Genomic DNA, 15797 nt, shown 5'->3' on the forward strand with positions numbered 1-15797 from the left:
GGATGGACTGACAAAGGGTCCAGGACACCCTGGAGCGGTATTTATTGTACAGTGACATAGAATGATGACTTCATAAATCAAGAAATCCAAACTAAAGAGAGGTTTTGCTTCCAGTAAGCTTGTTTGAAAAACCTTTTTCATACTCTTTTTCTAATAAGAAATAGAAAAATTATGAGAAAAAATCTATTTGAGGACACTCGAGAACTAAGACAGCAAGAACTTGTGTTAAAGATCCAAAAGAAGCCGGGTGTGGTGTCTCACGCCTGTAATCCCAGCACTTTGGGAGGCCGAGGCGGGCGGATCACGAGGTCAGGTGTTCGAAACTAGCCCGGCCAACATGGCAAAACCCCATCTCTACTAAAAATACAAAAAATTAGCCAGGCGTGGTGGCGGGCACCTGTAGTCCCAGCTACTCAGAAGGCTGAGGCGGGAGGCAGAGGTTGCAGTCAGCTGAGATGGCACCACTGCACTCCAGCCTGGGAAACAGAGCAAGACTCCGTCTAAATAAATAAATAAATAAATAAATAAATAAATAAATAACCAACCAAAAGATAAGGGAAGCTCATTGTCATAATCCAAACATGGCACTGTTTCTGCTTTTGAGGTATTTGCCCACACAACAGGAAAGGGAAAGGCTGGGAGTATGCAGTGACTGAGCACCTGAGACACAGAGAAGGGCTGGCAGCCCCACAGAGCTCAGGCACAGGGAAGAGACGCGAAGTTCAGCCTCTATCCAACAGAAGGGGCCCTGCTAAAACACCTCAGGAGTTCAACTGGGATTCTGAAGAGCTTTGCCCTAAAAGAAAAGGGAAACTGGAAATAGGCCCGCCCTTAGAGAAGGATTAAAGCCCAGGCTGCAGTCAGCTCAAATTATGATTATATTAAAATTACCTGCCCCTGGCCTGACTACCTAGAAGAAACAAAACTAAATCCTCTCTGGGATGATGAAGTGTTCAAAAATTACATATTAATGTGCAGAATTTGGGCAAGTAACTAAAAACAACTGAAAAATAATCAAATAGAAATTCTGAGATTAAAACTTTTTTTTTTATTTTTAATAGAGATTATGTCTCGTTATGATGCCCAGGCTGGTCTTGAACACCTGGCCTCAAGCAATCCTCCCACCTTGGGATCCCAAAGTGCTGGGATTACAGGTGTGAGCCATTGCACCCAGCTTCAAATGTAAGTTTTTGAACTGAAAAATATAGTGTATTTAAGTTGAAGTCAATAATAAAAGAAAAGCTCCAATTGTTTGAAAATTAAGCAATGCACTCATATGAGAAATCATAAAGGAAGTTAGAAAATATTTTGATCTGAATAACAATGGAAATATAAAATTCAAAACTTGTGAGATGTAGGCAAAAGCCTGTGCATAAAGTAACGTAGAGACTTAGTGCAGACATGAGAAGGTAAGAAGGGCTGAAACCGTTTGGCAGTATCCGCTGAGATATGTACGGTCAGGTGCCACATGTTCACATTTCCCTGCATATAAGACGGTATGTCTCGCACTGCCTTTTCTACCGTTGGATAAGTTTAGATACACAAATACTTACCACCGTGTGTTATAATTCTAGGTACTGAATGTACTTACAATATGTACTTACAGTACTCAGTATAGTATCATACGGTACGGGTTTGTAGCCTAGAAGCAACAGGCTATAGCATATAGCCTAGAGGTGTAGTAGCCCTATCACATGGGCTTGCATTAGTATACTCTGTGATGTACACAGGACAAGGGAATTGTCTAACAATGCACTTCTCACAATGTATGCCCATTGTTAAGTGAGCCATGGTTGTATTTTTTAAAATAAATTTTATTGTGTATATTTGAGGCTTACAACATGATGTTATGGGATACATGGAGATAGTGAAATGATTACTACAGTGAAGCAAATTAGCATATCTAGTAACTCACACAATTACCATTTTTTGTCACAAAATCTACTTATTTATTTAACAAGAATCCCTAATACAATACAATGTTATTCCCTAGAGTCCTCATGTTGTACATTACATCTCTAGACTTGTTCATCCTACGTATCTGCACCTTTTATCCTTTGAACCACATCTCGCCATTTCATCTCCCCTCACCTCCGCCCCACCCCCAAGTCCACGGTAACCACTGTTCTATTCTCTATCTCTGTATATTTGATCTTCTTTTCAAGAGTCAACATAGAAGTGTTCCACATATAATGCATGTATAATAGACATGTACATTAAGGCATAATTTTTAATAATCAGAAATTGAAATAAACTTTAATTTACATCAATATTACATGAGATAAAGAATTTATGGTATGTACACAAAAGTGGAACACTATATAGCAATAAAAATGAATGTGGATCTTGAAATGCTATTGAGCAAGGCAAGCCATCAAATTAATACATACGCTATCCAGTCTTAGGAAGTTCAAAGCAGGTGAAAAATTAACCCTCAGTGCTCATGAGGCCATAGTACCACCTTTAGGGAGAAGGGAAATAATGAGGAGAAATCATGGTAATAACCCAGTTCAGGACCTGGGTATTGGTTACATGAGTTTATTTACTTGGTGAACAGACTTTAATATTCCAAAAATCAAGGATAAACAAGCTCTGGCCTTAACATCAGTTTAGTTAAAAAGATTCAGGCCAAGATTCAGGAAACACCTTTCCATGAGGCATTACGAGGACCTCGTAAAGTCTGACTTCAGTTGTGGGCATCCTGAAATATTGGGTTGTCCGACAAAAGAGCAGCTTGGCTTAACTCTGAAGGACAAAACTCAGCACAATGAGGGAAAGCACGTTACAAGACTCAAATTTTGATTCAATATTCTAACTGCTAACAATAAAACTGCCCAATAGGCCAGGCACAGTGACTCACGCCTATAATTCCAGCACTTTGGGAGGCCAAGACGGGCAGATCACTTGCGGTCAGGAGTTCAAGACCAGTATGACCAGCCTGGCCAATATGGTGAAACCCCATCTGTACTAAAAATATTAAAATTAGTTGTGCATGGTGGCACACGCCTGTAATCCCAGCTACTCGGGAGGCTGAGGCAGGAGAATCACTTGAACCCGGGAGGCGGAGACTGCGGTGAGCCAGCCTGGGGGACAGAGTGAGACTTCATCTCACAAAACAAACAAACAAACAAAAACCTGCGCAATAATGGAACGCACTGTCTCAATAATAAAGACTATTCCACGCTCTGAACTTGTTCACATCAAGGCGGAAGGGCCACTCATCGGGGGTGAGCGGAGTTTCCCACAGCACACGGGGTGAGAGCTGACCGCTGGAGCCCCTTCCACAGCCTTCAGACTCTATGCATATGGGTCAACACAGAACCACAATTTAAACCTCTTACCCTTAATCTTGTAGTGGAGATCTCAGCTTTTAAAATATCGGGATCATATTTAGTACTGGATGAAGATCCTGAGAATACTTTTATAGAGAAAAAAGAAAAACTAATTATTTACAAGTTGCATAACTAGTTCTCAGCTTATAATTTCTTGAAGCTGTACACGGGGAAAAAAAGAATTTACTGAAGCTAAAAACAAGATTTATGTGCTTCTGTGAATACTTGCTTTCTTTTTATAATTCCTTTATTGTCATTTATCAGACACCTAAATATAAAAAGTAATCTTCAAACCTCTACCATATTTTTAAACTCTGTAAAGAGAAACATCATTAAGACCTTGGTGCTTAATTTTCTTCTGGATTTCATACACACTACGTCCTTAGAGGACTATACTGCAGTAGTACTTCAGAGTTTTGCATTATCAAGGAATTTATAATTTAAGCAGAACTTCTGAGCTCATCACAGCTGCTTCTTTAAACAAAGTCAGCTCCAAATAATCAATCTGTGAGATGAGGGAGCGGTAAATCAACTCAGATGGTCAACAGAAATTACACTGTAGGTAATAGTTGCAGTTCCTCCCCACTAAAAATATTGTACAAAAGTAGCAAACAGGGCCAAATTACTTGCATTGTTCTGAAAAGGTAAAAATTAACTCGTAAATGCATAAAAGGCAACCTGGCAGAGGCAGGTACAGAAACAGAAGGCATGCACAACCCCCAAACGGGGATTATTTTATCTGGAGTGGGGGTGAGAAAATCCGGGGTGTGCCTTCACCTCTCACGGTTTTGAGAGACTCTTCCTGCTTAGGAGGGAAAAGGACTCAAAATTAAACTCCATAGAAATGTAAGTGGTCTTCTGTTATCTACAATTCGGTCTCCACTTCTAAAGTCTGAATAGACACACTGTACTTACAGCTTGTGCGAGAACTTGACTTTTCCTTATAGGCATCATTTAATCGCACGTATTCATCCAGGGCCAGCGCCAGCCTCTGTTCCTTCACATGGTACAGCTCCTTCTGTGTCCGGAGGGCATCCTGCGCCACAGAGAGGTAGTCCTTGAGCATCTTCTCCTGTTCCCCCCTCCATTGTTTTCTTGGATCTTCTATCTGTGTGGTTTCTGAAAACATTAGGTGGAGGGTATTTTTTAGAATTTAACTTTGTTTTCCGGATTGTTTAAACTTTAGGGAGTAGGCTAGCTTAAGTTCTTGTATCCTCTAAGGAGTTTATTTAGCTGTGCTGGAGTGACTTCTCCAGAAATTTTATAGTTTTATTTTACCCAGTCCCATCAATTTCCTTCCTCTTTCAGGTTCTCATCAACAATGTATTCTCACTATAAATCTACCACATACGATGTTGTCAATCAGATCATTCCTTTCAAGAATTCTGTGGCTCCCCAGTGCCTACAGAATAAAAGCTAAGCTATTCATTCCAGCACTCAAGGTCCCGCATAATCTGGACCCAACCTACCTTCATTCACCTAATATGGGACTCTAGCCACACTGCTCTCTGCATCAGCTCTAATCAAAGCTGGTCTACTCTGCAGACCAATACCAGTCCATGAACGCAGTTTCATGTCCACAACAGTAAGGACAGAAATAGACAGAAAACATTTTGTAATCATTATAGCAATTTTAGTCAGTTATTGTTTATCTGTTGATAAACATTTTGCATTTCTTTGTGTATATACATTTTCACTTTTTCAGTAATTCACTTTTTCTTGTAGTTTACAAAAATATCAGTGAGTCCGCAGTGGATCTGAAATTTAAAAATAAACAAACAAACAAAACCCTGGTCCTGTTTACACAGGATGCTCTAGCCTAAGGCCCTGGTTCTTGCTTCTGCACTTCTGCAAACTACAATCAACCAGAGACTTTAAAAAAAAAAAAAACCCAGACCAGTTAGAGTTTCTGTGGGTGGAACCCAAGCACTACAGATTTGAAAGCTGCTCAGGTGATTCCAGTGAGCAGCCGAGCCCAAGAACCAGTGCTCTGCAACAGCATTCACACGCTGCCTCCTCCAGAAGGTGCCCCGGCCACCTCATCTGCAGGTCAGCCCTTATCCTCTGTCTTCCACGGCAGCTCATGCTCAGTTTATAAACTCCAAACACATTCTTTACTGTGTGGTGAAGCCACAGTAGGAGCCACAAAACGTGAAGAAAAACAAAAACAAAAGAATCAGATTACCACAAACACTTCATGTTCTCATATTTAAAAACTGACATATTTCTTGACCACACGTTGGGCCAAGGAGTTGGAGTGTACTGGTGTCCAGCATTGGGGTACCATGATGTATACAAGAGAATGGATAGTTTTGGTGATGGTTAGTGCAGGTTGGTTAAGAGACATCCCCCTGTGTCTGCAGACATGTATTGGATCCCTCTGCTGTGAAAGAAAGGAAAGTGGCCATGTGCCAGTAGAGGAAGGGGCTGAGAATGGGACAGAGTAAATAAAAGAGGCTTCCTGGATACTGATGTTCTATTTCTTTCACCCATCGAAATTACATAGTTCACTTCTAAAATATTTGATAAACTTTGTTATTTCAGTCTGTGCACTTTTCTGTATGTTGTATTCAGTAATACAATGTGTTAAAATAAAATAGAATAGTTCAAAGGCATAAAAACTATGGTATTGTGACTTACGATCTTGTCTCTAGCAGGACATTGTATCTAAGTGGATCCCACTCCCAACAACAGCAAACACAAACAGGGGATAATTTGGGACAAACAGAAGTATGGCTTTAATACAGAAAACACATGAAGCTTGATACACAAAAGATTAATAGAGATTTTTAAAAAACAAAGCAAAACACAAAGAAGGCCATGGTGGAATAACAGGGCCACAGTAAATAACTAGAAGAGAAAATATATGAACAACGGTTTTCAGATGTTGGACAACAGGTAGTATGAATTGTGATCTCTGAAAGAAGGGAAATGAATCCCATGATTATCCTACATTTCTGTCTGAAAGCACTTTTTGGACAGCAGTGCAAAGAGGGGTAACTGAAGCAGAGAAAGGAGGCACTGCTGAATTGAAGCGACAGGCAAGCAGACTTCATGGAAGCCATGAGAGGTGGAATTTGTAAAGCAAAGCACAGAAGTTCCAGAGACTGGAGAAGTTCCAGAAATTTGCACAGGGGTTACAAGAAGTCTGTGGGTGAATGCTAAGATGCACAAGGGGGACGTGCACAACGCCAGGCAAAGGACAACTGGGGTGCTATAGGCAGATAATTCCCTGAGCTCACACAGGGCTGTGACAGTTTCCAATTATGACCAGCCAGAGGAGAAAGGACACAGTGAACATCTAGGGAATCCAGTGGAGACCACAGCAAAGTTACACCTTAACAACAGAGCTAAATAAGACATAGAGTAAAGGCTACTCTGAACCTAACCTAAAGGACCAAACTGGTCAGCAAGTAACTTAACTGCCAGTCAGAAGAAAAAAAGTACAAATCTCCCTAAAAGGCACAAAACCTAGCACTCAATGAAACCAACAACAACAAAACCAACTTTATAATGTCTAGCATCCACTATAATGTTACTAAACATAACAAAAAGCACAAAAATATGGTCCATAATCAGGAGAAAAATCAGTCAATAGAAACAGATCTGGAAATGTAGAAATGATGGAATAAGCATAATCTAGATAAAACAGTTATGTTACAACAGAATAGAGTCCAAAAATAAACCCACACATCTACTGACTATTGTGCAAACAGTCAGTAAGCAGATGAAAGGAGACTCAACATCACCAATCATCAGGGAAATACAAGTCAAAACGATAATGGGATATCACTGCTCACTATATAAAACGGCTAGAATTTGAAAACTGACCATGTCAAGTGTTGAAGAGGATGTGGGGCAACTGGAATTCTCATTCATTGCCACTGGGAATCTAAAAAGGGGCAATCACTTTGGAGAAGAACTTAGCAATTACCATGCAACCCAGCAATCCTACAACTTGTTATTTACCCAAGAGATCCAAAAATATGTATATACAAAAAGACCTCTAAACAAATGCTCATTAACAGCTTTATTCATAAGAGACAAAACTATTGCAGCTAATGGCTAAGCAAATTGTAGTATATCCATACAATAAACTACTACTCAGCAACAAAATGAAACAAAATACTCAACAGCAATATATAAGACTCTTAAACACAAGCTGAGTGAAAAGACGCCAGACACAAAAGAGCACATGCTGTATGATTCCATTTATATGAAATGTGGGCAAATGTAAAGCTAATCCAATGACAGAAAGTGGTTGCCTGGGCCCAGCAGTACTGAGAAGTACTTGTTACAACAGAGCAAGAAGAAAGCTCTTTTTGAGCGGATGGAAATGTTCTCTATCTTGATTATTGTGATGGTTACATGGTGTACACTTGTCAAAAACTCATGAACTGTATAGTGAAAATAGATGCAATTTATGTATTTGTATATAATAACAAAGCTGATTTACAGTTTATTATTAAAATATGCTTTACAAGGTTCAAATGAATGAATGATGATGACTGATGAATGTTAAAGAGAACTGAGGTATAATAATACCTCAGTTATAAAGGAGAAAGGGATGCTATAGGCAGACAAACGGATGCTATCAGAACAGCAATAAAAATCCTTTGCCACTATCAGCTGTTGAAAAGAGCACTGGTTAGGGAGTAAGGCCGTGTGGATTCCATATCGAACTAGTCAGATGTGAGACTCTAGGAGAAATATTTTACCTCTCTTACTCTCACGTCTCTTGGATGTACACAGAGGGTGAAATATGGACGAATATTTTCTGATGTAGCCTTTGTAGTGGACACTGTTGGTGTCCTATCCTGGTATTCTCGGGTCTTTCTGCCATGGTCTACTCTTTGCTGTTGATGGATGTCTGACTGCTCTAGAGCACTTCACTAACTCACCTGCAGCCAATGACTGACTAGTGAAGAAGACAGAAAGAACTCCCAGGTAGAGCAAACTCTGAGGTAGAAGTTGTACTTTGGAGTCACCACAATCAAGTGGAGTCAGAGACTTCACAGAAATAAAACCTTCACTTGTTTTTTTCCCTCACTTTCTTTCTTTCCTCATTTCCTTAATGGTTTATCCCGGGATTTCCTTCATAAACCACGTTCACTTAAATTCTTGGCTTAGGGCTTGCTTCTGAGAGAACTCAACCCAACGTACCCTTGTATAATCTATGCAAATGGAAATGAAAGAAGTTTGGTCTTGGACTGTACTTCTCATATCCTCCTGTGACGGCTCTTAGTAACATTGTATGTATGGGCAAGGCAGGGGAGAAATAACAGGAAGATTCACTCTTGAAAATAAAAAAGGAAAATAAACCTGTCATTAACAGAGAAATGTAACAGCAAGTTCTAGCAATCGTTTTCTAAGATTCTACTAGAGAACTGAATAAATAAGCTGCTCTGGTTATTGTAAAACATAAAATTAGATTAAGGCACAGCCTAATTGCCTCAATAAAATCATTTTTGTGCACCATTACTAACAGTACTCTTAGATTTTAAGCCCTTGATGTCATATCATACCTGAAAATACTTCCACAGCCCACTCAGAGTTCCACAACCCCTTTCCCAGGGGTGTAGAGAGTGTACATCAATCAGCCCAGACCACACTGGAAACGAAAGGTGTGGATACAGAAGGACTACGGAACATACAAAAGGGAAGTGCTCCAACAAGAACCTCGGCATTTATTACTGGAAGGACATGAGGAGGTACCGAGGTGCAGGAGGCAGAAGAAAAAAAGAAAATGATACGGTAGCATTAACCTGGGTGGCAGAAAGGCTGAGGTACATGGATTGTGAAAAACTAAACAGGAAAAGTAGGGATAATTCTTCCTTCCTCCTAATACCTGAATAATTAAAATGACTCCACATTGGAATGTACGTTGAGAATACTGAGACTCAGGTCGTAATGAAGTAAGGTTAAAAAAAAAAAAAAAGCACATGAATCATTTGAGTCCTGAGGAAGTTTTAAGAATATGAATACTGGAAAAAAGAACTGAGATGTAATATCCCAGAAGCTAAGATCATGAACTCTATATTCAGTCTAACTGGGTTCAAATCCAGGTGTGTCATTTACAAATTGTGTGACCTTGAGCAGGTTCTTAAACCTCTCCAGGGTTCAATTTCCTCCTTTACAAAATGGAGCTAATTCAGGGGGCTGTTTGGAGGATTAAATGAGATACTGCAAAATACAAAAAGCCTTTAATGCTAGTAAGCTATAACACTGTCTCTGATACTCAGACTGCAAAAGCAAAGAAATTATAAAGTCACATTGCTTACCCCAGCCTTGACTCCAGAGAGCATCTGTGTCTAGAACTAAGGCTCCACAGATCACTCTGCACCCATGTTAACCTACCCTGGCTTGAACTAGCTGATGAAAATGGGATAGAGTCAGCTGTAACAAATGAATTATATATACATATGCTCAACACCTCCCCTCAATCTGTGCACGTGGCAGCAACACTGGGGAAAAAGGAGTCTTGTAACTTAATAAATTATAAAATTATATCCACTCTGCTTCCTCTTCCCTTAGTGGAATTTGCACACTCCACCACATACGTATTTATACAAGATGTCAGGGGCAGATCAGCAGATGAGACTGAAAAACAATCAACAAAATATTGTTTCTCAAAGTTTCTTAGTATGACACACAGTGTTGCACTTTCCATTTGTCAGTGGATGGCGTATTGATCATTTTTTAAAAAATTTTATATGTTTTGTGATGCTTTGATGTCTCAGGGGCCTTGCTGTCTGGGAAGAGACTGCCCCTCCCAGGGCTAACTTAATTCTTAAGATAGCAAATGACTCCCATGAGCCCATCCTTCATATGTAAACCAACAGTCCAAAGCCCATATCCCTAACCTCCTCTTTTATCTAACTCACACACCAAACCAGTATTTCCCCTGCCCTACATCACCCTCCAGGGGAAGACGCTGGACAACTAGAGACCATTCCCATAACCCAGAGTCTGCCGAAATTATTCAATCTAGCCAATCCTAAACTTGTTCAGACTTGCCTACCCTGTCTCACTCATTCCTTCCCAAGGAAACCACAATACAGGCTCTGGGCCATGATTTCTCCTCTGCTCCTTCTGCCTCCCAACCAACCCAAGCACTTCTCCACCATATGGCCCAGAATGGTGTACTATGCCCCCTTCCCTTGAGAACTGTAATAAAACTTCTTAACCTGCCTCAAAGTATAGAACTCATCCTCTAACAAACATAAATGTATGGTCTTGAAAAGTTTTCAGAACTGTAGATGACTCCCAATAATCCTCATCTCCTAGTAATTTATGCCTCTTGAGTATGGGATAGATCTGATGACTTGCTTCTAATGAACAGAACATAAAATAAGTGACAAGACATTACTTCTGAGATGAGGTTACAAAAGACCGTGCTGTTGTCTTGCTCATTCTCTCTCTCCCTGATTTTTCTTGGCTTTTTGACTCTAACAAAGCAAGCTGCCCCGCTGTGAGCTGTCCTGTGGAGAGGCCCACGTGGCATGGAACGAGGGAGGCCTGTGGCCAGCAGCCAACAAGGAAGTGAATCCTGCCAATAACCGTACGAGTGGCTTGGAAGCAAATCTTTCTCCAGGCAGCCGTGAGATGACTGCAGCCTGGCTGACACCTTGATTGCAAACCACCAGAGACCCTGAGCTGGAGGATCCAGCTAAGTCTTGCCTAGATTCATGGCCCACAGAAGCCATGAGATAATAAATATTATTTTAAACCAGTAAGTTTTGGGAGAATTTGTGATGATGCGATACATAATTAATAAACTAATGAAATAAAGAGATAATAAAAATTAAAAATGTATGTTAAAAATCTGAAAAGTTCTCAAGTTATAATAATTATAAGATATGTACTCTCAGTTCTCTTTCAATCTTTTGAGGTTTCAGCCAATCATATTTCCCCCATGTTGGGGACACAGTATATTTCAATAAAATATTTGTCATTGGCTAAAATGCCACAAAACACTGACTGACACTTCAGTGAATAAAGTGCAGTAATGAAGACGATAATAAACTTCAGCATTTGTCTTGGACAGGTCAGGAAAAACACTCCGGGAGACTGGTTTAAACACCACACATTACAAATGCTTCCCACACACATCAGTGGGAAGCATTCTCATCTCCGAAATATTGCACAATTCAAATATGAACTGCAAAAGACGGTTCCCAAGGCACCTTAGAAGAAGGCTTCATAAAGCAGGATTGTGCTTCATCTCCATCACTGTATTTGCAGAACAGATTTGTGAAGATTATTTTTTAAATGTAAATACTCAAGTATATTATACAAATGTGGTATTTTTTATTAAGACCTAGTGGCCTTGGGAGCTCATGGCATTACAATATAATTTGCTGTTTTCTACTATATCAAAGAAGCAATATATAATACTGTTAAAATGCCCTGTACCTCAAGGAATTCACATTCCATCAGTTTTATAGATGTGAAACTTTATAGGTAGAGAACACATGTGAGTTACAAGAGCTTATCATGGAAGATAATGTTAGATTCTTCAAAGAAGATTATTTTTGTCTATAAAGGATATTTATATTCTTCCTACTGTGCTCAGGAAGAATAAATCAAATGAATATAAGTAACTTTCCTTATCTTCCTTTTTATAAAGTATCTGCTGTATTTACTATTTGTTCATTAATTCCTACAGACAATTATTGACCATCTACTACAGGGAAAATAAGATATTCAGGCATCAACCCTCCTTCCAAGAAACTTGCAAAACGTAGAAATAGTGACATACATATATGTAGAACACGATTAGTGCCTCGAGTGGAGAATGGCTAAGTGCCATGGCAGTTTAGAGACAAATGGGTTTCTTCTGGCTGAAAAAGAGTCCAGTTCCATGGAATAGGCAGTAAAGAGGGCTTTGAAAGATTCCTGACAAAAGAACCTGGCCCGTTCCCTGCCCCAGCCAAAACCCCCGGTTACCCCAGTCACACCAGCCTTCAGCTGCACTGAATTTCCTGCATGTCTTTCCTCAAGTCTTGCTTTCTCTAGCCTCTTGAGACCTTGGAATCTACTTGCCGTCCTCCTTCTTCCCCACCCCCTTTTCCTCCAGCCTGGTTAACTCAGTCATCTCTTGGGTGTCAGCTTAAAGCACTTTCTCCAAGTAGCCACGGCCACACTCTTTAGGATGAAAGGCTGCTTCTTCAATGCTTCCCCACATTCTCCTAGCATGCTGGTGGTCCTTTCCTTATTTCACTGTATGCTCTCATTTCTTTACCAATACTCCAAGAAGGACTAGCCTGTGATGTCTTGAATGTCCAGTGAATGAATATGAAACTCATTTTGTAAGCAATAATGTGCCACAGAAGGGTTTTATGCAAGTGCACAAAAGGATCCTTTTTTTTTTTTAAAGCGATGAGGTCTTGCACGTTACCAGGACTGCTCTTGAACTCTTAGGCTCCAGTGATCTTCCCACCTCACCCTCCTGAGTAGCTGGGACTACAAGCAAGAGCCACCATGCTCAGCTTCAAAGAATCTTCACTATATTCTACGAAAATCATCTGACAGAAATGTGAGGTTCTATTATCAATTGATATGATGGAGAAAAAATTTTTTTCATGAAAATTACACATTAAATGAAAAAGTTTATAAAACAGTATATATAATATAATCCCATTTGAGAGGTAAAATACATTTAAAGCTGTGTATGAGGCAGGGGCATTCCTTGTGGTCAGATTTAAGGCCAGTCTGGGCAACACAGAGAGATGCCATCTCTACCCCCCAAAAATAAAACAAAAATAAATTTTAAAAACTGTGTATATGTGCATGCATGTATCAAGTCTGGAAGGATACACATCAAAAGATTTAGAATACTTAGTTAACTCTGGGTTGTATGAACATAATTTTTCTTCTTTTCATTTATCTATATTTTTACTTTTCTCCTATACACCATTACTTTTCGTTTGTTTGTTTGTTTGTTTTTGAGACAGGGTCTCACTCTGTCAACCAGGCTGGAGTGCAGTGGTGTGATCATAGCACGTTGCAGCCTTGAACTCCTAGGCTCCAGCAATCTGCCCACCTCAGCCTCCCAAGCAGGTGCGACCACAGGTGTAAACTGCCTCCCAAGCAGGTGCGACCACAGGTGTAAACTGCCTCCCAAGTAGGTGCGACCACAGGTGTAAACTGCCTCCCAAGTAGGTGGGACTACAGGTGCAAACTGCAAAACATGTTGAAAGGATCTATTCCCAAAACTGAACAAATCCTTTTATATGAAGTTCCAGAACAGACAAAATTAAGCTATGGTGATAGAAATCAGAACAATGTCTGCAGCAGTAGGGAGGGCTGACTGGAAAGGGGCAGGACAGAACTTACTAGAGTGACTGAAGAAGTTTGTACCTTGATGCGGGGGCAAGTTACAAAGGATTATACATACGTCAAAGTCCACCCAAAATACATGCTCAAAATCTGTGCATTTTTGTGTATGTAAATGAAACCTCAATTACTAAAAGAAAGAAAAAATAGCTATAGTACAACTCAGACTCTACCAAAAAGTGATTTACTTCTGGTTGTATTAATAATATCAAAACCTTACAAACCATACCTCCTCATTTCCCTTCCAGTTAGTTACAAACATCCCTCGTTGATATCTATACCCCCACTCCACACATACCCACCGAAAGGTGAATGTGATCATAAAACACTTACGGCCTAAAATAACTTTTACTGTCAAGGTCAAATCTTCTACTTCTAAATATTCAATAGTGTTTGTTAGAAACGTGTTAAACAGCCAAACATTCCTTATTTAATTTTTTCTTTAAATAATGAGAAAACTATGCTGAAACTATACAATGTCAGAACACAACATATGTGTGGAACAGCTGTTTGAGAAGATAATACCGTTTGCTTCCTAAACTACTTCACAGGAATGTCTTGAAGATTAATGAGACAATGGACCAGATCGTTTTCAGTGGGTGAACTGTTTGCTGTTGGTAATTTGGGTACATCAGACCGCTAGAATACCATTACCATTAAAGCAAAATAGCAGACTTAAAATTTTATATTCTAATAGTGAAGTTTTAAAATATTCAAAATGGTGTTTTTCGACACATAATTTATACTTGAAATGTACTTTAATTCCCTTAAATAAGAACAGAAAGCTTTTGATTGCTGAGTTAAGCAATAAAGCTTTTCTTTTTAACCTTTTAAGTGTTTATCATTATACTAGTTGCCCAGCGATGAAAACAAAAGATACAGTCACTTTTGTTCCTCACAATTTAGTGAGGAAAACATACAAAAAATAGTATAAATGCAATATGACAACCCTTTTAAAAAAATTCCTATGCACTTGGTCCTCCAGAAGTATCTGGATGGGGCATTTGACCAGAATGGGACGGAGACCTGTGAGGCGGAGGGGTGGGTATCAGAGAAGGCCTATGGGAAGCAGTGGCACCTGAGCAGACCGCCCCTAGAAGGATGTGGCCTTCAGTCAAAAGGAGGGCCTAGGGGCTGCGCAGAGAGTGCTCAGGCTCGACTCCACAGATGCAAAGAAAGGCGGCCAGCCCAGGAGACACAGGGTACTCCTAGAGGTCTCCAGTGCCAGGCAGGGCAGGAGATGAAAAAGGAGAGGCCGAAGCAAGCAGACTGGGAAGAGCCTTCTAGCAAGGAAAGAACATATGCATCTGGACTCTGAGAAAGACTTAGACAGATGTGGCAGCCAGCAGCCTGAAGGAAGTAACTGAAGTCATCACCCAAGGAGGTCTGCGGCATGCACACAGCAGAAGACTGTTGCAGAAATCCTGACAGCAGGCCCCAGTGAAGAAGAAACAGGCAAAAGAAAGCTGGGCAGGTGCAGTCAGATATGTGAACAGTATGTCACAAAATCCAAAGAGTAGAGAGCAGGAGGGAATAACTCACAGTGACAAGTCACAGAGACGAGACTACAGTCTTGTTTGAATTTGACAGTTTGTGGGGTATATTAGACCCTTCTTGCTTTGTTATAAAGGAATACCCGAGACTGAGGCATTTATAAAGAAAAAAAAGAAAAGAAAAGAAAAGAAAAGAAAAGAAAAGAGGTTTAATTGCCTCACGGTTCTGCAGGATGTACAAGCACAGCCCCAGCATCTGCTGGGCTCCTGGGGAGGCCTCAGGGAGCTTTTACTCATGGCGGAAGGCAAAGCGGGAGCTGGTACATTATGTGGTGAGAGAGGAAGCAAGAGAGCAAGTGGAAGAGGCTTCACACCTCAAACAGCCAGATCTTGTGAGAACTCATTACAGCAAAGACAGCACCAAGGGGATGGCGCTAAACCATCATGAGAAATCCACTCCCATGATCCAATCACCTCTGGTCAGGCCCTATCTCCAGCACTGGAGATTACATTTCAACATGAGATTTAGATGGGATGAATATCCAAACTACATCATGGGGTCTCAGGTGCCCTCAGCAAGAACAGGTTCAACGAGATGATGGAGAACAACGGAGGAAGTGGAGTTCTTGCAGAC

The 15797-nt window shown here is 40.3% G+C and overlaps 1 protein-coding gene across 3 annotated transcripts in view; it reads right to left on the reverse strand.

Annotated features, from left to right (window-relative positions):
* WWC2 (WW and C2 domain containing 2) overlaps positions 1-15797 on the reverse strand; it is a 217444-nt gene that overhangs the window by 103636 nt on the left and 98011 nt on the right. For all 3 annotated transcript variants that reach the window (XM_050792511.1, XM_050792510.1, XM_050792512.1), the window contains exons 3-4: positions 4248-4451; positions 3342-3418 (exon numbers count right to left, since the gene is read on the reverse strand). In XM_050792511.1, the coding sequence (XP_050648468.1) occupies positions 3342-3418; positions 4248-4451 (281 nt within the window). The remainder of the gene's footprint in view (positions 1-3341; positions 3419-4247; positions 4452-15797) is intronic.

Source organism: Macaca thibetana, chromosome 5 (genome assembly GCF_024542745.1).
Source record: "Macaca thibetana thibetana isolate TM-01 chromosome 5, ASM2454274v1, whole genome shotgun sequence".
In the NCBI taxonomy this organism is placed as follows: Eukaryota; Metazoa; Chordata; class Mammalia; order Primates; family Cercopithecidae; genus Macaca; species Macaca thibetana.